The following is a 22,192-nucleotide window of genomic DNA, read 5'->3' as shown; positions in this document are numbered from 1 at the left end:
AGAGATGCCACGTGTCAAAACATAAGTGGATTCATGCACTACCATTACTGGTAGGGTCGAACGCACCCCTATGACCAACGAATAAAAAATTGCATCTTGTGTAACATGTCAAGTATCTCAATTCTATTGGTGTGTCGGAAAGAGATTTGTTCAAATTCCCTTTTGTGAGCAAGGAAAGGATGGGTCCTTTGTCCAAATATTTTAACAAATCAAAAGCCATTTAGAGTTAACACAAGTCACAAGTTGTATATTAATTATTTTAATGTATATATTAACATACAATTAATAAATGTAAGAATGTCATGAGATAAATATAGAAGTTAATTTTTTTTATAAGAATGTAACTCGCGATCGTTATCTTTCGGTGCACATTGACGAAACCTCCGGCCTGATACAATAGCTTGCAAACAACGTTAGTCAGGTAAACTTTATTGGACAAATCTTGTGCAACAGGCTCGTTCGAAAAAATGTTGGTAGGAAGAATCGAACCAATGAATAAAGCAACATCCATCCCAATAAAGGAGTCTTAACCTTGCAAAGAATGTCTAATATAATATACCTTGTTTGGAACAGGAAACTTTCTCAAGTTATTATTAATCTTTAGAACAAAGAAACAGCCATGATCCTGAAAAGCAAAAGCATCTCATTTCTCCCTTTACTAATAATAACTATTTGTGACAAATCAGCTATTAAATATATCGAGGATTTTTCAGTCTCCGAGTTCATGGCAGGAAAGGCAAGAATTTAACATTTTTTAATGTCTGATCTTCGAATTCCCCATCATCAAAATCATGCTAATTTACCTTTTTCATGTATGATTTTTTTTCTCTAAAGAAACCCACAAAACAGCCACCAAGACAAGATTCTAATACATTAATTTATCGGGCATCGTTGTAAACAAACAGGCTCATTGCATGGTGATGAGGGTCAACCTAGACTGCAATTCTTGTTGCAGAAAAATGAGAGGAATCCTCCTAAGTATGAAAGGTAAAATCACACATGTCTAAAAAAAATACTTTTATTATTGAGATATGTCTTTTTACAGCTCCTATTATTAAAAACATTCTTGTAGAAATAGATACAAATTTCATAGAGAAACAACAAGACAAGGTAAGCGTTTGCGGGAGATTCGTTCCGGCGGATGTGGCGATAAAGATAAGAAAGAAGATGAAGAGACGGGTGGAGATTCTTGAAATTCAAGTGCTGAGCGATGTGGACAATGGATTTGTCGATCAAATGCCTCATGTGCTACCACAACCTGCATTTAGAATTTCAAAATTTTAACGTGTTAAATCTATTTAAATATTTATATAATCAGTCTTCCAATTGAACACTCCTCCTGTTACCAAAAATTAAAAAAAAAAATCAGGAAGTAAAGTTGAAATAATATTTTTGAATAGATTACTCGTGAAGTGTCATGTTTCTGGAGTTGCAACTCCATTGAACCTGAGGGCTGTACCTCGTACAGGTATATCCCGCATATAACGATGTAACAAAATAAATATAGAGTTTAAGGGACACCTGTTAAAGGATCAAATATTTATTTAATAACGATTGTTGTTATTGTTAAGATTGTGCCCTTGGGTCTAACTCTCGGTAACTAGTTCAAGGTAAAGATCGTACAAATTCATATATACAACTCCCTAAACTTAATTCAGTCGACGTGTGACATCTAACAATTATAAAAAGTACCCCTGTTTGCTGCAGAAATTTTATTCTTGTATCGTGTATCTGTTTCCATTAATATGAAAAGCAAGTAGAAAATTATTAAAGGGAAACTTATTCTTGTTTCTGCATATTAAAAGCCGTGGCTGCAATATTCATTAATCCGAGACAGGCTTATTTGTTCTATTCCAAGTTCTAATAAAGGTGGTTTACGTTTTTGTTACTGATTTTATCAACATCGTCTAAGATTGACTTCTTCTTCTATTTTGTTTTAGTTTAGAATTATAATATGTGTGCTGCATCTATCTTACAGGCTAATATATGTTGTGTCATTTCATTTTAAAATCAAAATTTCTTCCCTTCTCTTGATATCGAAGTTACAAGATTCTTGTGGTTAAATAATCAACTTCAAATATAGTAATTCCTCAGATTCCATTTTTTGTTCTAAACGATCATCAATCGATATGAGCAAGGAAAGATTGCATCCGTCCTTCCGTGGGATGGAAGGAAATAATGGCGAAAGATGTTCTTGCATTTGGCTCAAAGCAATGCACGATAAACTTACTCGGTGGTGGAATGATTCATTCGATTTTGTCAAGAAAGCTATGGAGATGGGGAGAAATGATCCAAGAAAAATCATATATGCGCTGAAGATGGGATTTGCATTGACAGTTGTATCATTGGTCATATTCTGGAAAAAGCCTCTTCCTGATGTCTCCCAGTTCTCAATCTGGGCAATCCTCACTGTTATTGTCATGTTTGAATTCAGCATAGGTATTCCAAATTAAAATAACAGCATACCACATGAGATATATATGCCTCTTCTGTGATATAACGTGACGTTTGAACTTTTGAATGAATCTGCAGGTGCAACATTCATAAAAGGATTCAACCGTAGTTTAGGGACATTCTGTGCTGGAATGCTTGCCTTTCTCTTTGCTAGGTTGTCCCTCCTAGCCGGGAAAGGGGAAAAAGCCGTAGTCATCATAAGTTTTTTTATAACTGGTTTGTACATCACATTACCGTTTGCTTTTTAGTTTCTAGAGAACATAGGATGTTTGTCGTATCGAGTTTCACCAAAAGTTATAGTTGATATTAAGTTATTAACATTACAGCTCGAAATTTAAACCGCAATCTTTCTACTGTTTTGCCATATATACTCTCTAACAGGACAGTATGTCTACGACTATGATATGAACCTTTGGGGCATCGATTGAACCAACAATATCTGATGCATAGCTTCGTGATCTAACAGGCACCACCGCTTCATACTTGAAACTCTACCCTACTATGGCGCCATACGAGTATGGATACTGGGATTTGTTCTCACGTTTTGCGTAATTATGGTAGCTGGGAACAGAACCAGAGAATATACAGAGGCGATTCTGACTCGACTTGTTCTTATAGCAGTTGGTGCTTGTATCTGCTTCGTCATAAATATTTGCATCTACCCATTTGGTCTGGGGAGGATCTTCATCACTTGGTTTTGAATAATTTCATAGAGCTTGCAAACTCTTTAGAAGGTTACAATATGTACTCAAACATCAATTTAACACTCTTTTAATAAAAAAAACTTAAATTTTCTTTTATTTGAGTTTCAATTTTTATAGGTTGTGTGAATGGCTACCTCAAAAGTGTCGATTTGAACAGAAACTCGAGTAGATTCATGATTCAACAAGCCTCAAGTGATCAACTTTACCTTTGCTATAAGTCCGTGATAAAATCTACAAACCGAGAGAACACATTGGTAATTCGAAATTTTACAGATTATTCTTCACTACACAAACATGAAATCTTCTTCATAGTTTAAATCTACATCCTTTTTCGAGCAGTTGAATTTTGCTCTTTGGGAGCCGCCTCATGGACGTTACAAAAGGCACCCACATCCATGGAGAACTTATGTGGAAGTAAGTGGTGCGGTCAGGCATTGTGCTCATGCCGTAATGGCACTCCATGGCTGCATTCTATCAGAAATACATGCAATATACAAATTACAACACTATTTTACCACGTTTTAATACAATGTCTCATGTCTTCAGATCGATCAGAACGTGTATTGATTCGAATTTCTTGCAGGCACCACATGAGAAGAGGCATGTTTTTCGAAGCCAACTTCAAAGGGTTGGTGCAGAGGGGGCAAAGGTCCTGTTTGAGCTTGGAAATAAATTAGAAAAAATGGAAAAACTATGCCCGCAAGACAATATTCTGAAACAAGTGCACGAGGCAGGCGAGCAGTTACAGAAGAAAATAGATCAAAGATCATTTCTTCTGATCAATTCAGAGAGCTGGGAAATCACAAGGGATCACACCAAAGAGCTAGAAGATCCCGACAATCTTCCAAGTGATAAAAATGGAAATGAAAGTATGCATCTAAGCGTTAAATCTATAAGTGAAACTTCAACTTATGTAAAGTCGTCTCTCTTCTCGGTTGCCACCCGTTTGCCAAACAAGGATTTCCCAAAGCACAAGCTAAGAAAACATGCGCCATGTCATTCTTGGACTGCATACGAAGGAGATGATTTCATCAAAGAAGACGAGGTCAAGACGTATCATAGCGCGAGTTCCTTGTCTTTGGCTACATTTGCATCGCTTTCGATTGAACTTGTTGCAAGATTGCAGAATGTGGAGGATGCATTTGAAAAATTAAGTGAAGAAGCACAGTTTAAAGATCCAAATATCATCGAGTTATCTGGGACGAGGCTCGGTCAACCTATTCGAGTTCTGACAATACATCTGAGCTATTCGAAATTGAAAGCTTGGTGTATGAACTTCACCAAGGGGATAAAAATGTCACACAGTTCTATAGCCAACTGACACGTATGTGGCAGAAGATTGATTTGTACGAGAAACACAACTGGGCGTGCTCAGATGACAAACAACTCTTCAACAGGATAACCGAAACCAAGAGAGTATTCAAGTTCTTATCTGGACTCAACAAAGAACTTGATGAGGTATGTGGTCGAGTACTCAGCATCAAACCACTACCAACACTGCGGGAAACATTCTCCATGATCCGCCATGAAGAAAGTCGAAGAAAGGTGATGATGGGATGTCCCTCAAACACTTCAGGGGGCTCAGCCTCAGACATGTCAGCTCTATACTCAATCTCAGACATACAAGCTAATGCTGCAAAAGCCTCCAGCGATAGCAAGACCAGAAAACCTCGCCCTTATTGTGACCATAGCCGAAAGCCAGGACTTACTCGAGATACCTGCTGGAAGATCCATGGCAAACCACTAGATTGGAAGCCACGAAACCAAACTGATCAGACTCCACAAGGGAATGCAATGACCTCAAGAATGTTAAATCAAGAACAGCTAGAGGTAATCCAGAACCTCATCAACAAGGCTATCTCCATCAAGGCTTGTGTACCGAGCCCAGTACCTCCCAATCCTAACTCCGGGAATGTTGCACAACAAGGTAATCAATCTCTGGCCCTACATGCTACAGCTGATCACTCGTCGTGGATAATCGATTCAGGAGCATCGGATCATATGACGGGTAATAAAGCACTGTTCAACTCCTACACTCCATGCAATAAAAGTATGTCAGTGACCATTGCAGATGGATCACAATCGAGTGTTGTAGGCATGGGAACAGTGCACATATCCAACTCCCTTGAGCTCAAATCTGTTTTACACATACCACAATTTAAGTGCAATTTGTTGTCAGTTGGAAAGCTTAATAGTGATTCTAATTGACTAACAACCTTCACTTCTCGCTCATGTTCTTTTCAGGATCAGGACTCGGGGATGATGATTGGATGTGCTGAGCTACGTGGTGGCCTATATCTACTCAAAAGTAATCAAAAACCACCTCTTCAATGCCATACAGCCAGCCCACCTATGCCGTGCCTTACTAGTTCATTTCACTTTCCAGTTAATAAGGATAGTGAGATTATGTTTCATCATTATTGTCTAGGGCACCCTAACTTTATGTATCTTGAGCACTTATATCCATCATTGTTCACTAATAAAAAGGCAAAGCATTTTTCATGTGAGATGTGTCAATTTGCAAAGCATACACGAAGTTCATATTATCCTAAACCATACACCCCATCCCATCCTTTTTCTATGATCCATTGTGATGTATGGAGACCATCTCGGGTCTCTAATTTCAATAGAACTCGGTGGTTCATACTGTTCGTCAATGATCATACTCATCTTAGCTGGGTGTACCATATGAAAGACAAGTCTGAAGCCTGCCAATTGTTCAAAAACTTCCATGTTATGATACAAACCCAATTCCAGGCAAATATCAACATCTTTCATACAGATAATGCTGGTGAATTCTTTAATGATCAACTAGGTTGTTATTTTAAAACACACAGCACAGTCTACACTAGTTCATGTACCAAAACCCCCCAGCAAAATGGTATTGCAGAACGGAAAAACAGACACCTCCTCGAAGTTGCACGCTCACTCATGTTTACAACCAATGTTCCCAAACATTTCTGGGGTGATGCTGTTTTAGCTGCTACTTTTCTTATAAATCGCATGTCATCACGAGTCTTAAAGTTTCAGTCTCCGTGTCAAACTCTTCTCAAAACATACCCTTCAACTAGACTAATCACCACCATCCCACTCAAAATATTTGGGTGCGCTGCCTTTGTACATCAATATGGTCAGACTAAACTGGACCCAAAATCCATCAAATGTGTCTTCCTAGGTTACTCGTCTACTCAAAAAGGGTATAAATGTTTTTCACCCTCTCTCCGCAAATACTTTACCACAATGGATATGACGTTCGTGGAACACAGTCCATATTTCACTTCCACTTCGATTCAGGGGGAGAACTCTAGTGAATCTCATTCTCAGTCATGGATGTATTTCAATCCAGATCCGACCACAATCAACACCATACACACTTCCTCTAGTTCCACTTCAACCCCACCTCACACTCATGTGCAGCCAACCCCAGATCATCATGCCAATATCCATGAGGAACCACAGACACATATCCATGAGTCACAGGAACCAAGTCCTGATTCACAGGTCCAAGAAGATTCACCAGTTAACTCATCTAATGTTGTCACTCCTGATAATGAGCAAACTGACTTGAATGTGCCTATAGCCCTGAGGAAACCAACCCGGTCATGTGGCCCATACCAACTCAGTGACTATATCTATTATGGGAACCTGTCATCCAACTTCAGAGCATTCCTATCACAGCTGGACAAGGTAACGATACCTCGCTCAGTTGAAGAAGCCCTAGAGATACCCGAGTGGAAGCAGGCTACACATGAGGAAATTAGAGCTCTTGATAGTAATGGCACCTGGGAGATCACAGATTTGCCCCATGGAAAACGAGCCGTTGGTTGTAAGTGGCTGTTCACTGTCAAACACCGTCCGGATGGATCAATCGATAGGCTCAAATCCAGACTTGTTGCAAAAGGATATACACAGGCATATGGGGAAGATTACAGTGAAACCTTTGCACCTGTAGCTAAATTCAACACGGTACGTGTACTTCTCTCACTGGCAGCTAACTTAGATTGGCCCCTCTTCCAGTTGGACATAAACAACGCCTTCCTCAATGGTGACCTCGAGGAAGAAGTTTATATGCAGATTCCAACAGATTTTTGCGATGAATCCAACAGGAACAAAGTATGCAGGTTGAAGAAGTCATTGTATGGTCTCAAGCAATCTCCTAGAGCATGGTTTGATAAATTTTCTCGAGCTCTCAAACAGGATGGTTTCACTCAAAGCTATGCCAACCACACACTATTCACAAAACATACAACAAATGGAAAATGTACCATTCTCAGCGTATATGTGGATGATATTGTGATCACCGGAGATAACTTGGAAGGCATAAAGGAACTCAAAGACACTCTCAGCTCATTGTTTGAAATGAAAGACCTCGGCCAGATGAAGTACTTCCTTGGCATGGAACTGGCTCGATCAAGTAGAGGAATCACAGTTTCACAAAGAAAGTATACTCTGGACCTACTCAAAGAGACAGGTATGACTAATTGTAAGCCGGCTGCAACTCCTATGGATCCCAACATCAAATTACAGGTCAGAACTTCAGAAGAATCTGTAGACAGGGGGAGATATCAACGTTTAGTTGGGAAGCTAATTTATCTAGCACACACTAGACCAGACATTGGATTCACAGTTAGCATGGTTAGTCGATTCATGAACAATCCCTCAACTTATCACATGGAAGCAGTCATGATGATCCTCAAGTACTTAAAAGGCACACCCGGTATTGGTTTATTCTTCAAAAAGTCAAAGATACGAACAATTGATGTTTACACGGATGCAGACTGGGCTGGTTCAGTAGTGACAGGAAATCAACTTCCGGGATGTGCACGTTTGTATGGGGGAATTTGGTGACATGGCGGAGTAAGAAGCAAAGTGTCGTAGCACGAAGTAGTGCAGAAGCTGAACTCCGAGCTTTAGCTAGTGGTGTCTGTGAAGGAATTTGGTTAAGGAAACTCTTAGAAGATCTTAAAATTACAGTGAATGGTCCGGTACGCTTGCTGTGTGATAACCAGGCAGCAATTAGCATATCAAAGGACCCAGTTCAACATGATCGTACTAAGCACATAGAGATCGACCGTCATTTCATCAATGAGACGATTGAAGGAAAGGAGATCTCAATGAACTACGTCTCGTCAAAGCTCCAAGTTGCTGACATTCTTACTAAGGCACTTCATCGAGCTAAATTTCAAGAAATGTGTAGCAAGCTTGATTTACTTAACATCTACAATCAACCTTGAGGAGGAGTGTGGAAAACCCATTTCTGTTAGCTAGTTTTGTGAAGTTTGTTGTAACTAGTTTACTAGCCTTCCATATTTATAGCTTGGTTGTTTAGAATCTGTTGTATCTTCCTTGTATAGTGGTTTAGTTGTTATGTTCTTGGGTATATATACTTGGTTCTCTCAATGGAATAAAGTGATTGTTTTTCTCCAATATCATTACTTTCTACGGTTTTAAGGTGCTTGAAGATTTGAGGAGTTTCTCAAGAAAGTTTGGTGACAATTTTACTGTTGAATCTTTGCTTTTAGGAAGTTAGTTGTGCGTGGATTGAAGCTATATAGATACACACACACACATTGTGGAAGCAAAGAAATTAACGAGAAAATAAAAATAATCTTAATATCCAACATCTTTTAATTGCATTATACAATATTCTAAAGTTGTGATTAAACAAATTATCATGCTCAAATCCATATTAAGAACATGTACTAGATTTAAGGGAGTATATACTTCTAAAACTAAAGATTTTGAATCTGAAAACGATTGTTATAGTTCCGATGAAACATTAGAATCGTACAAATCGTTTGGATACAATTTCCAATTTTGGTTTACGATATTTTTGGTCGATCTAAACTGTATCTATAACTATATATTAAAGATGTGGGTGACTTGATCGACTTTTTGTTTTTAGTTTTTTAAAAAAGACTGTATAAACACACCAAACGTAAATAAAAATAAAATATATTAGCACGCAATGCATGCAATCGGGTGTTGGTTTATTATTAATTTTCACAACAAAAAAAATAATGGTGTTGTGGGTTGGTATAAAATCGTGAATTCCAACTACCCCAAATTAAATCACCAACCTTTCTTTACGCTTTATTCCTCATCTATAAATACGAACGAACTTTTATTCCATCAGTCCACTCATCTATCTTGATTTTAACTTAGGTTTCCTCTCTCAGAGCTCTACGCACGTTAAGTAATTGCTGCATCCGATAAAGGAGAAGATGGAGAGCAACCAACAAATTTACCCTCTTCATACGTACTTTAATTTGAGGTTCCTTTTTTTTTTTTTTCCCTCTTTATATACATATATGCATACACACGTATCTACGTATATGTTATACACTAACTACGAATTTTTTGATCAACTTTTGCAGGATTATAGAACTTTGTGGAACACTCATTTGAGCAAGATTTAGCTAGCAACTAACGTGATAAAAGCACGAGGATTTTGGGTTTTCGTATGACCTCGACCTCGTACCTTTATCATTTTGATTTCAACTTACTTTCACTCACAAAATGATTATTTATATTCTCATGTAATAAATAATAATATATGATTCACTTGTATTTTAATTCGCATATGATGTTTTGATTGTGAAAAAAGCTTATATATAAATATAAAAGAATAAGAGATTTTAGATTCAATATTTTCTCATTCTTTGTGACAAAATTGATCCAGGTTCAATTTCACTAGGGTCGAATTTGAACTAATCGGGTATAGTCTATTAACTTATTAATTGGCAGCAAAAAATAATCGATATACAATGATCAGGTAAATCATATTGGCACAGGCGGAGCTCAGGTTTCGATATTTTTTATACATAAAATTTTGTCTTATTTTTCTGTAGTCGGAGTTCCATTTGTCAATATTAGTTCAATCGTTTAGAAAATTATAACTCGGGTAGAAACGAAAACCTGGCTCCGCCACTGCATATTGGCACAACCTTGTGTAGTCAGCTCAAACCGAGAAGATAGAGGTAGTAAAGAATTGAACAATTTATCTTTTGGTAGATGTCTTTCATACCCTACCATCTCAACTACTTTTTTGGAGTAATATTATTCTTATATATTTTTTTTATTTTTTGCATACAGTACCTAGCCTTAACTATTCCTGATTATCATTAAAATTCAATTAAAATCTTTGAGACAAAATTAGTAATTGACGAGAACATGAAAGAAATAGACCTCCTTAATTTCTAAAATTCTCCACCGCATCCAACGACTGCCGGCGACCTCGATTAATTAATTTTCTATTACGTGAACGATAATTTATAAATTTTATTTATACCATATTTATTAATTTAAAACTTATTAAATACATGCAAAAAAAATATTAAACAGTCGATCAAGTTTTAAATTAATAATTCTTCTCCAAAATATATGATTTTATTTATCGAAACGTCTATTAAGTGGGATTATGTAGTGGCTCTGTTTTGTAACTATTCCATCGTTTACGATATGTGATAAAATTGATAAATTTATTTTGTGAAAAAATTTTAATAAAAAAATAGTCATCTTAAATTATAGGAAAATGGCATTTTTAGTCATGTAATTTTGTCACTTTGCGATTTTGGTCGTCTATATTATCAAATTTCAGTTTTAGTTATCAATCTCCCATTTTTTTTTCAATTTTTGTCTTTTTTTCGTTGGAAATGTTTATGTCACACTATATACGTCAGTGCTGCATTGTTGTCACAACAACGTTACGTCGGAAAAATTACTGAAATAGGCACACACAAAAACAAATATAGCGGACTAAAACTGATATTTGACAATATAGATGACTAAAATTTCAAAGAGACCATACAAAATCAAAAAAGAAATTTTCTTTAAATTATAATATATTATTACGTATACATTTTATATGTGAGCTAGCTAGCAAATAAACCAGCTTGTATGTATGTAACGACATGAGAAAACAATTGTCCAAAATCCAATATGTCCATAAATCAAGTTTCTAAAACATCTTCTCCGATCCCCTCAAAACTGGGCAAAGAAATTAATAGAATTTCTGTATTTAATGTTGTGGTGCACCTGAAGGTCCAAACTTCAACTTAATTTTAAGTGAATTATATATTCCAATTTCAGGGAATCGCATTTTGTTGATTTTAGAGATATAAAATTGATCTTAAAAAATAATTAATATTCTATCATTGACCAACCAGATACTTAATTAGCTAGAATTCTCCCGGCCCGGTAACAACATAGCGATCAAGATCGACCATTTGATCATGGATGTACAACTTGTGATCGATAATTTGACAATCCAACTCTGCCGAGGGTTGATCGCCGACGGCCGTTTGGGGATTCCGGTTAGGCAGGAAATCATGAACAAAACATGATAATAAACATAAACCAAACATATATTCTTTCCAAATTAAATATCTTCAGATGAAAAAAAATGTACTTGAACGTCAATTAAATTAAACATACACAAAATGAAATGATTTTCATTTAATTACTTATGTACAAAGTTCTTGATATGACTTGTTAATTCGTGAATACGAGTTTGTGCCAAAGTGGACTTGTTAAGAATCTGAAATGCGTGGCCAACACCTTCATACATTATTCGCTCCACTTTCTGACCCAATTTAGCACACAACTCCAAGTTCCTATCTTTCAGTATATCCATTTCTGATATGCATACCATAATAGACAAATCTCTCAACTCCTCCAAGTTAGGATCCATTTGAGCCATCGGATTACACCATGGATGGTCGCGGTTCTCTCCGGGTGGAAGCGATAGCCGCCAGTAAGTGTCCGATGCCGCCAACGTGAGGGTCGAGCGTGGTGGCTGCATCATGTACTTTTCAGAATGAGTCCTCGATTCTCCTCCAAAAAATGGCTGAATTAGGATTAACCCCTTGATATCAATTTGCCGAGCTAGCCTTATGGAGACATTGAAGGCTATATTCGCACCAGCACTATCACCGGCCAAAAAGATTTTACTAATGTTACAATTATTAGTCCACCACTCATTCTTACCTAGTAAAGATTGTTGCCTTAACCAAATAAGGGCCTTGACGCCATCCTCGTACGCTGCTGGAAGAGGGTATTCGGGTGCCAACCGGTGGTTGACCGACACGATGACACAACCTGTTTTCGAGGATAATTTTGCTAGGAATTCATGGTAACAGCTCCAAGATGCAGAACCAACACAAAATCCACCTCCATGGAAGTATACCAGCAAGGGAAGTTTCTTAAGAGATGTATTCGGAACATAGAAACGTGCCCAAATATTCGTGTACTTGTCGATGATCACGTCTCTACACGACACCCCGAACTCCGAAGCCGAGGAGCACGCAGCATGTGTCATGATTTGAGGTCGTTCAACATGCCCGTCTTTGTAGACCCTAATAAGGCCGTCAATTTCCTCAACTATGACTCTATTCTTGGATGCATTGCTGCTGACTTGAAGGCTGAGACTTGGATCTAATGTCATAGCAGTCATCCTTCTTTTTCCTTAAGATATGAAAATGGAGAGACAGAATTTAAGGATTAGTTTTCTAATTTTGAAGGTGTTTTTTTTCTTGTGACAAAATGAGGGGTTAACGAAGCTATTTATTTATGTGTCTATAGAAAGTGAATGGATAAGGATTTGGTCACAAGTGTGAAGAATCAATCTGCTGTCATATTTCAATTGGGCAAATGGGCAACTGGGAAACTGCCGAATGTCTTTACATGGAATCTATTTGAGTCAATTTACGAGGTTGAGCTTTAGCTCTAAGAATCTCATCTTATTTTTCTTTTGTAATGAGTGAGATTCGAGTCCTTCCACTTTTGTAGGATTTCAAAATGAATCAATTTATTTTATCTATATTTTATAAGGAAAAACAAGCTATTTTTGTCAGGTAATTAATTAATTATTCTAAATTGAATTTTAATATTTTAGTTGGTCAAAACTAAACACTACACTACTAAAGAAACAGACATTTGTAACCGAATTAGAGACCGATCATAATTTCGGTCTCTAATTTGAGACCGATATTAGTAATACCGGTCGCTACATTTATTTTCAGATTTAATATTTTTTTTATTGCTCGATTTTTTATTCGACTCACAAATTAGATACCGAATTAATATTTGGGTCCCAAAGGTGAGACCGATATATTATCTCGGTCTCCAATTTGAGACAGAAATATGAATATGGTCTCTAAGTTGAGACCGAAATTAATAATATCGGTCGTTAAATTTATTTTCAGATTTAATATTATTTTTGTAGCTCGATTTTTTATTCTACTCACAAATTGGAGACCGACTTTATAATTAGGTCTCTAATTTGAGACCGATATTTTATATCGGTCACTAAGTGGAGACAGAAATATGAAAGTGGTCTCTAATTTGAGACGGAAATATGGAAGTGGTCTCTAAGTTGAGACGGAAATATGAAAGTGGTCTCTAATAAAACTTAAATATTTTTTAAATTCACACTGCTATTCCTCTCGCTCCAGGATGTCCCTCAAAACTTAAAAACCTTGCGGTTTCAATTCTTCCAAAAAGGAACAATTTAAGTCAACATGGAATTTGTATTGTCAAGAACTATACAAAAAAATGTTGCACAAATGGAGAAAAAAGATTCACCCGCCAACACAAGTTCCTATTAATGTATGGGCTGCATGGCAGATGGTTTGGAGCGGGGTAAAATGGAAAAAGAAATCAGAGATAGCTAAAAATAACAGAAATAGTGAGGTGGCTAGCACAAGCACTGGAGTTACTAAGCACACGGCTGGATCACGCTCTATAATTGAGCATACTTTGAAATTGGTGAGTTTCAAAAAATATATTTCATTTGTTAATATTACAAACTTACCATATTTGAACTTGGTTGTGCAGGAAGCGGATTTAAAGCGAAAAACTGATTGTTGGGAGGTGTTTCGAATTACACATCGTCACAAGGATGGAACATTTGTCGATGCTCAATCTCAGGATATAGATGTAAGTATTAAAAAGTTATTAGTAAATAATATAGTGCTAAAAACTCATCTTTTTCTGTTAGATTTAATTTTATTTGCTGAATTTTTTTTCTTTGCCATAGGATAATATGACCACAAGAATTTCCGAGATATCTCAAGCTACTACAGAGGGGGAGGAGCCACATACTCCATCACAGGATGCCATAAACGACATATATTACGAGGTTGTTGGAGGGATGAAGAAAATATGCATTTATGGACTTGGCTCCCAAGCAAAAGTTGCCTTTCCTCATGCGACGTCTGCTTCTACATGAAGGGGTCGTCCAAGTAGCTCATGTGTTGAGATACAAGAGTTGAGGGCAGAGAATGCAGATTTGAAGACTCGAGTTACTGAATTGGAAGAGAAGATGCGTGAATTCATGGCACGTATGGTGTTTTCTCAAACACTAGACCGTCCTTCTGCTTTTCCAGACTTTTCTTCACCCATTATAGATTCTGATGAGACTCAAGCTCCTTAGACATCGTCCCAGTAATTAAAGTTTGAGTTTCGATTGGATTGACTTGGAAATGTTTGGAAGTGGTTGAACTTTTTGTAGAATGAATTGACATTTGTTTTGGATCTTTTGACACTTGAATATTTGGTATAAATATTTTTATTGATTTTGGTGTTGATAAGTTGTGGCTTGGAATAGTTGTATTGATGTTAGTACTGTGTGCTTTTTGGATGGTTATATTGATTGATTATGCATATTGTGTTGTGTTTGGATTGGTTTAAATTACAGAGGCTGAAGGTAGAAAAACAATCTGATTTAGAGACTGCTTTCATAAATTCGGTCTCTAACTTAGAGACTGATTGGGCGACATCGGTCTCTCATATAGAGACTGAATTACGAATCGGTCTCTATATTAGAGACTGTTTTTAATTAGTCGGTATCTAAAGTAGAAACCGCACATAAATATCGGTCTCTATGTTAGAGACCGATATATAAATATGGTCGCTAATTTAGAGACCGATTAATCGTACCGGTCTCTCACAATTAGCGACCAAGGTTATTGATACCAACCAAATCGATCGCTAATCGGTCTCTATTTTTATGTAGAGACCGAATAGAGACTGATTTGACGGTCTCTAATCCGTGTTTTTCTTGTTGTGCTAGTATAATGACTATACTTAGTTTGCACTTTCAATGATTAAACATATCACCACTCTGATAAAAAAATAAACTAAAAAAATGTTTTGCACGAAGACAAGTTACTATATATGTAAGATCAAATTTTTACTAATATAATTTACCATAATCCAATATAGGTTCATGCACACTACCAATTTTACTATTTTCTCTTATTATACGTGCATGAACCCTATATAATTTAATAGTGCACCCATATATTGTATAACCACGCGATATATATTTCATCGACCCAATGTAATGAAATAAGTGGCTAGTGGTACAATAGGGACGTAATCGAGTCGAGCCGAGTCGAACTCTTGAATGTTTGTTGAGCTCGGACTTTATTTAACAAATATATTCATGGTTTACGAGCTTATTCAAATTTTTATCGAGCATAAACGAACTTAATAAATATGAATTATACATTTAAATCTTCATAAAATTCATTAAAAAGTAAATTATATATTTAAAGAAAAATATAACATTCTTATTAAAATATATAAATTTATTATAATAAATAAATTTAATAAATTTTTCTATATATTTCATTAGTAATGTGCAAAATAAATAAATCAAATATCAAAACTATTATTTTTTTCTATATAAGAGATGACTCATTAACTTACCAACGAACATATTCACGAGCTAACGAGACGAATATTGTAAAGCTTGACTTTGGTTCGTTTATCTTAACGAGCCTCATTAAATGAGCTCAAAAGAGCTATTATCAAATCGAACTTCGAATAGCTCACAAACGATTTGGTTCATTTACATCTCTATGGTACAATATCAAGGAAATGACTAGTGGTAGAATATCATCTAATTCAACTCCATGGAGAATGCGTATAGAGTATGAACTTGTTGACAAGATTATTTGGATGTTTTTTTTTTTGTGAGAAAATGATTTATTTTCATTAACTTGTTATTTTTTGGTTTTAATCATTAACTTTTCAAAATTTAGTTTTAATATATTAACTTTTAATTTTCAATTAATTTGATTCAATTGCTGACATGACAACTTGGTAAGTTAGCATTTTCCAAAGCCATGTCGTTATTCTTCGGTGTCACGTCGATATTTTCTGATGTCACATCATTAATTGAACCAAAATAACCGAAAATAAAAAATTAATGTATCAAAATCAACTTTGAAAACATAGTAGACAACTACCCAAAATTAAACAAATTAGTAGACTAAAAAACTATTTTTCTTTGTTTGCCCGTTTGTTGAAAATGGCTCTAAATTAGGACTTTGTGTGGTGAAAAAATCTAGGGCACAAAATGTGTGTGTGAGTGCGACCTATTAGATACACAATTTCATCACATCCAATAGATGTACGTCATCTCATCGATGCTTATNTATGTATATTAGTCATAAGACAAGTGCATGCCAACCTAACTTCAACCTGCCCCCCACAATTAGGTGTGCCGGCCATGAAAATTTTTATTACTTTAAATTTCTATGACACTATCATACTCATTCGACGAATGTACACTACGGATGCACTGATTTGTGTAGCCAACTCAGAATCTGTACATGGACTTACTTCAGTTGGGCAAAGTCATTCCAATTTAGGTCTTGAGAAAAAATTTTTTTTAAAAAAAAGTAAGAATAGACAATTTCGAGGGAATGGTCTTTCCCAATTCTCGTGAGGACATCATGAATGGAACATGCATTATTTTGCACTAATAAAAGATTAGAACTCACCAAAATTTGTACGTTTTAGATTCAATGCCTAATTCTTAGATGATATTATTCCTTTGTTGACTTCATTAAATGGGTGGAATAAGAATCCTTTGCATGTCCATATGTGGAACATCAATTATTCCCATGAAACGATGCAACTCCACAAAATTGATCCATCAATTTGGCATTGTGCTATTCCATTTAATTAGCACCCAATAACGAGAATTCCCAAAATCATCCGTCAAATTAGTCTAGATTGAATTTTGATCATCTAATTAATTAAAGTTTGGCACATTCAATCTCACATTGTTCGCTCATCCAATGAAATTCGGATTAAAAAAAATCAATTTATAGCACTAAAATTATAATTTTGATCTACCAACATAAAAAAATCTTTAAAAAATATAAGAAACAATTTGATAGGAAATATGAAATTCAATATATTTACATCAACTTGCATTTGATTTAAATTTTATAATAATTTGAGATTAAAAAATAATTATGTTATTTTTATTTTTTATTTATCATCTCATTTTATGAGCCAAGTGGTCGACGTATATATATCTATATATATGTATGTGTGTGTGTGTTTTTTTTGTGTTAGGACAATAAACGGTAATTTTTTTATTTATTTCTTAATGAAATAATTATAAGTAGACTGAATTTTATGTTTCTTCAAGGACCCATAAATTACGCGTCAACCCGAATCGGATGAATGCCAGGCAAGTCAACTCGCATAAATATGATCAGAGACAGCTTGCTTGATCCATGGCTGTGGTGATTTTCCTATTCCAGTAGTTTCATTGGATACTTAGTCGAGCAGGATCATCGTGAACTCAGATTTAGCTTCATTCAAGAACCGGCTTTCAGGTGTTCGACGGAGATGGCGGACGCCGCCGTGGAGTTCCTGCTCGAGAACCTGAAACAGCTGCTCGTGTACAACGTCAACCTGATATCTGAAGTGAAGAACCAGGTGGAGCGTCTGTACAACGATCTGGGTTTGTTCAAAGCTTTCCTCAAGGATTCCACAGAGAAGCGCAGCAAGAATGAGGTGCTGAAAGAGCTGGTGAAGCAGATCAGGAGCGTGGTGTACGATGCTGAAGACGTGATCGACGCGTTCGTCGCCGAAGCGGCGGCGCACAAGGCGCGTGGCGTCGTCAGGAAGGCTTTCCACACTCCAGCTTACGCGGAGAAGCTTCGCAAAGTGGGGGTACGGATCGAGGAGATACGACAAACGGTGGATTCTATTTATAAAAACAAGCAATTCGGGTTCGAATCGCTTCAGACAGGGGACGGGCCCGAGGGAAGCTCCAAAGAGAAGAAGGTGAATTTTTCATGGTTTCTACTTTCACTGTTCGGATCTATCTTCTTGCTATTGATTGTTCTCCATGGATGGTCATTTTAGCGGATTCCGAATTTAGGTTGTTTGCTAGATTTCAAATGAAAATGAACCAACAGTTGGATTTGAATTGTTGAATTTATTTGTCTCCTTATTTTCTTTTATTACCTTTGTCAGTTCAATAACATAAAAACTAGTGACGAATTACATCGTTTTCTTATTGTATGTTCGTTTACTTAATCTTAAACAAGCATTTCTTCAGGAAAAATTGAGTAGAGAAAAATCAAACTAAAGGACATACATCATCGATCTTAATTTTACTGATTGAAACCTTCTATACAGCCTCCTATTGTTGAAGAAGACAATGTGGTGGGATTTGAGGATGAGGCAGAGAAAGTCATGGGTCTTCTCACCGGGGGAGCAGATGAGCTAGAAGTAATCTCAATTGTTGGCATGGCAGGACTTGGCAAGACTACATTGGCCAAGATGATTTACCGCAATCCTGGTATCGAGTATGAGTTCTACAACCGAGCATGGGTCTATGTTTCTCAAGACTATAGCAGGAAAGAAGTATTCCTCAACATTCTTGGACATTTCACTCAGGTGACTGATGACATGCAGAAGATGAATGATGAAAATCTCGCCAAAGAACTTTGTAAAATTTTAGAGAAAGGGAAATATTTGGTTGTTATGGACGATGTCTGGACTGATCAGGCTTGGAATGATCTCAAAATCGGTTTCCCTAAGAACAACAAGAAGAGTAGGATATTGATGACCAGCCGCATAAGAAAAGTTGCGCAACATGCTAATTCAAACAGGGATCCTCACGATTTGCGTTTTCTAACGTATGAAGAGAGTTGGAAGTTACTAAAGATTAAGGCACTGGGATCCGAGAATTGCCCTGAAGAATTAATAAAAGATGGAACCCGTATAGCCACACAATGTCAAGGATTGCCACTTGCAATTGTGGTCATTGGAGGAATTCTGTTAGAGAAAGGTACAGATTGGTGGGAAACGGTTGTTAAAAGTGTGGATGCATATATGGCAATGGAACAGAGTAAACGCGTGGACAATTTGATTGAATTAAGTTACAATCACTTACCTTATCACTTGAAAGCATGCTTTATTTACTTTGGTATGTTTCCGGAAGACTTCGAGATCCCTGTATGGAAACTTATTCGGTTGTGGATTGCTGAAGGATTCATACAGTCAAAAGACGGAATGAGCTTGGAGGATATTGGAGAGGAGTACTTGGACGATCTTGTCAACAGAAATTTAGTGATGGCCGGAGTCCGGAGATCTAATGGCAAACATAAAACATGTCGTGTTCATGACATGCTTCATGAGTTTTGCAAAAGAGTAGCTGCAGAAGAAAATTTTTTTCGAGAAATAAACCGGTTCGATCAAGGAACCTATGTATCTTCCAACCCTACCTTGCAAACTTATCGTCGTCTTTGCATTCATACTCGTGTCTTGAATTATATCTCATCTAAACCTGTTGGTCCACGCGTGCGTTCTTTTGTGTGCTTCTCCAATGAAGAAATTAACTTACCTGCTGAATATATCTCATCCATTACTGGAGCATTTAAGCTACTCAGAGTATTGCATGCTCGGTCCATCATTTTTAGTCGTTTTCCTGCTGACCTGATCCAACTTGTTCATTTGAGGTTTATTGCTATCTCTTGTAATTTCAAGATTCTTCCTGCCGCCATGTCTAGCCTTTGGAACATTCAAACTTTTATGGTTGAAACATCTTCACGCACGTTTGACATTAAAGCAGATCTATGGAAGATGATTCAACTGAGGCACGTAAAAACAAATGCATCCACAACTTTGCCAGGGCCTCTTTCAAAAGGTAGAAAAGGTAAAGATGAAGTTTTGATGCTTGGGAGCCTACAAACACTTTCAACCATATCACCTGAAAGTTGTACAGAAGATGTGTTTTTAAGGACACCTAACCTGAAGAATTTGGGCATCCGGGGTCCGTTGGCTAAGCTTCTAGAAAGCAAGAGTGGAAACACTCCATTTGATAGTTTGGGAAAATTGGAATATCTTGAAAATTTAAAACTGTTGAATGACGTATTTCCTCGTCCACCTTCTGAAGGAAAATTATATAGTCTTCCTCAAACGTATAAATTCCCATCGAAGCTGAAGAAGCTAACATTGTCAGATACACTACTGGACTGGAAAGACATGTCTACATTGGGAATGTTGGAGAACTTAGAGATTCTAAAGTTGAAAAACAATGCATTTAAAGGGGATTGGTGGGAATCAAAAGATGGTGGCTTCCGCACTCTGAAAGTATTGCATATTGGAAGGACAGATCTGGTCACCTGGAGATCTGAAGCTCATCACTTTCCAAGACTTAGACATCTTTATCTTAGACACTGCAGTAGCCTTTTAGCAGTCCCAATAGCTTTCGCAGATATTTCAAGCCTCCGGCTTGTGGACATGTATTGTACTACTAAAACTGCGGCTTCGACTGCCAAGGAGATTGAGAAAAAAATAACAGAAAAGCCAAACCAGATGCAAAGCGCCAGGGGCGGAGGATTTAAGCTGTCTATTTATCCTCCATATCCATGAATAAGCTGAAAAGTTCCTTGTTTGGAAGGTAACATGAAATTTTCATTCTTGCTTGTGGCCGAATCCACGCATTTTCTGGTACTTTCACACACCTCTTCTCATACCATGTACTCTTTACTTTGTGCAGATAGATACTGAACTGGGGAATGAAGGAACCAATGCCGCAAAAGAAAAGTATCAATGAATTTCTATAAATCGTTTCACGGGATTGAATTTTCTAGATTAAACTAAAATATGGTTTGTCTTCACATTTTTTTTGGAGTATATGCATTTCTTGTGATTCAGTGCGTTGTTGAGCTGAGATGCTGGCTTTGTTTTTCGTTCTTTGACACGCCCTTTGTGCTTATATAGCCTTCTTCAGTAAAGACATTTGTGTGTGTGTGTGTGCGCGCGCGCGCGTGCGTGTGTGAATCCTTCACTGTGTGTGTGTGTGTGTGTATGTGAATCCTTCACTGTGTACAGTGTACCTTGCCATTTATTTCCGAACGCTTAGATTTGTTATTCTATGCTACACTGTAAAAGAGAGCCTCTTCTAGATTTTCTCATCTCTTTGNTATCTTATTCACATGACACACTTTTCAATATACTTCTTGGTTGATTGTGATAACTCAACAACTCTTTGTCGTAATTTGTTATAATATACATATAACCATTTTGGCATACTCAGCAAGTATATGATCGTCTTTAACATCTATTATGTTATTTAAAATCCTCATTTAGGATCTGACATGCTCGTAGTTTACTTCTCTATTAGGATGTTTTTTCGGTTTTCTACATTGTTTTTATCCAGTAATCTTATTTTTCAAATATTTATTTTATTGTTGAATGATTTTTCAGTTTTTGACAATCATCGACTATAACTCATAAGAATAAATGTTATTTTTAGTCGTGATTGGTTATTACTTGTGATTAAAAGTATGTATAACCTATATATTCTTCAACAACATAACCAATGAATGGTGCTGTAATTTCTTCAAACATCGTGATATTCGTAATATCATTTTTATATATTTAGTATCAATATTATCGACATATAATTATAAGTTTAATAAATTTTTAACAATTATTTCTCAATCAGTGTGGGGAAAAAACTTGAAAATCTTTTCAAATGACTATATCTTATAACTGTGTCATCGTTTAATTTGACGCAATTCAGGAAAGTCATTTCGTTCGTCATTTTTTAGAATATTAAGAACAATGATTGCGTGTATCATATCATGTGGATGATATAGTTTCAATCTCATAAACAAAACAAATTTTATTCTATAGTGTTTACATTTTGTTTTATAATATTATATATATTGTGGAATGACATACAAAATTAATTATTGTATTTTAAA

The 22,192-nt window shown here is 36.3% G+C and overlaps 3 protein-coding genes and 1 pseudogene across 3 annotated transcripts; 3 read left to right on the top strand and 1 right to left on the bottom strand.

The window, feature by feature from the left end:
• Positions 1 to 1,765: 1,765 nt before the first annotated feature.
• On the top strand, positions 1,766 to 4,479 carry LOC140990192 (aluminum-activated malate transporter 4-like; annotated as a pseudogene).
• Positions 4,480 to 11,563: 7,084 nt separating this feature from the next.
• On the bottom strand, positions 11,564 to 12,616 carry LOC140990260 (probable carboxylesterase 6). Its single transcript, XM_073459865.1, has one exon. It carries the CDS (start codon positions 12,610 to 12,612, stop codon positions 11,620 to 11,622), a length of 993 nt encoding a protein of 330 aa, XP_073315966.1. The 5' UTR covers positions 12,613 to 12,616; the 3' UTR covers positions 11,564 to 11,619.
• A 1,096-nt stretch (positions 12,617 to 13,712) lies between these two features.
• On the top strand, positions 13,713 to 14,582 carry LOC140990385 (uncharacterized). Its single transcript, XM_073460064.1, has 3 exons — positions 13,713 to 13,925; positions 13,995 to 14,096; positions 14,197 to 14,582. Exons 1-3 carry the CDS (start codon positions 13,713 to 13,715, stop codon positions 14,386 to 14,388), a joined length of 507 nt encoding a protein of 168 aa, XP_073316165.1. The 3' UTR covers positions 14,389 to 14,582.
• A 3,056-nt stretch (positions 14,583 to 17,638) lies between these two features.
• LOC140989642 (putative late blight resistance protein homolog R1B-17) lies at positions 17,639 to 21,153 on the top strand. Its single transcript, XM_073458945.1, has 3 exons — positions 17,639 to 18,254; positions 18,612 to 20,880; positions 20,980 to 21,153. Exons 1-2 carry the CDS (start codon positions 17,814 to 17,816, stop codon positions 20,850 to 20,852), a joined length of 2,682 nt encoding a protein of 893 aa, XP_073315046.1. The 5' UTR covers positions 17,639 to 17,813; the 3' UTR covers positions 20,853 to 20,880; positions 20,980 to 21,153.
• Positions 21,154 to 22,192: the final 1,039 nt, after the last annotated feature.

This window comes from Primulina huaijiensis, chromosome 12 (genome assembly GCF_012295235.1).
Source record: "Primulina huaijiensis isolate GDHJ02 chromosome 12, ASM1229523v2, whole genome shotgun sequence".
NCBI classification, from domain to species: Eukaryota; Viridiplantae; Streptophyta; class Magnoliopsida; order Lamiales; family Gesneriaceae; genus Primulina; species Primulina huaijiensis.
The sequence above is the reverse complement of the archived record's forward strand: the minus strand, read 5'-3'. Positions and strand labels throughout refer to the sequence as shown.

What these genes read in the sequence shown, in the direction of transcription:
- LOC140990385 (XM_073460064.1), top strand. Translation starts at nt 13,713, where the DNA reads ATGTTGCACAAATGGAGAAAAAAGATTCACCCGCCAACACAAGTTCCT. An exon ending in TTGAGCATACTTTGAAATTG is followed by an intron (nt 13,926 to 13,994) that starts GTGAGTTTCAAA and finishes TTGGTTGTGCAG; the next exon opens with GAAGCGGATTTAAAGCGAAA. An exon ending in CTCAATCTCAGGATATAGAT is followed by an intron (nt 14,097 to 14,196) that starts GTAAGTATTAAA and finishes TCTTTGCCATAG; the next exon opens with GATAATATGACCACAAGAAT.
- LOC140989642 (XM_073458945.1), top strand. Translation starts at nt 17,814, where the DNA reads ATGGCGGACGCCGCCGTGGAGTTCCTGCTCGAGAACCTGAAACAGCTG. An exon ending in GAAGCTCCAAAGAGAAGAAG is followed by an intron (nt 18,255 to 18,611) that starts GTGAATTTTTCA and finishes CCTTCTATACAG; the next exon opens with CCTCCTATTGTTGAAGAAGA.
- LOC140990260 (XM_073459865.1), bottom strand. Translation starts at nt 12,612, where the DNA reads ATGACTGCTATGACATTAGATCCAAGTCTCAGCCTTCAAGTCAGCAGC.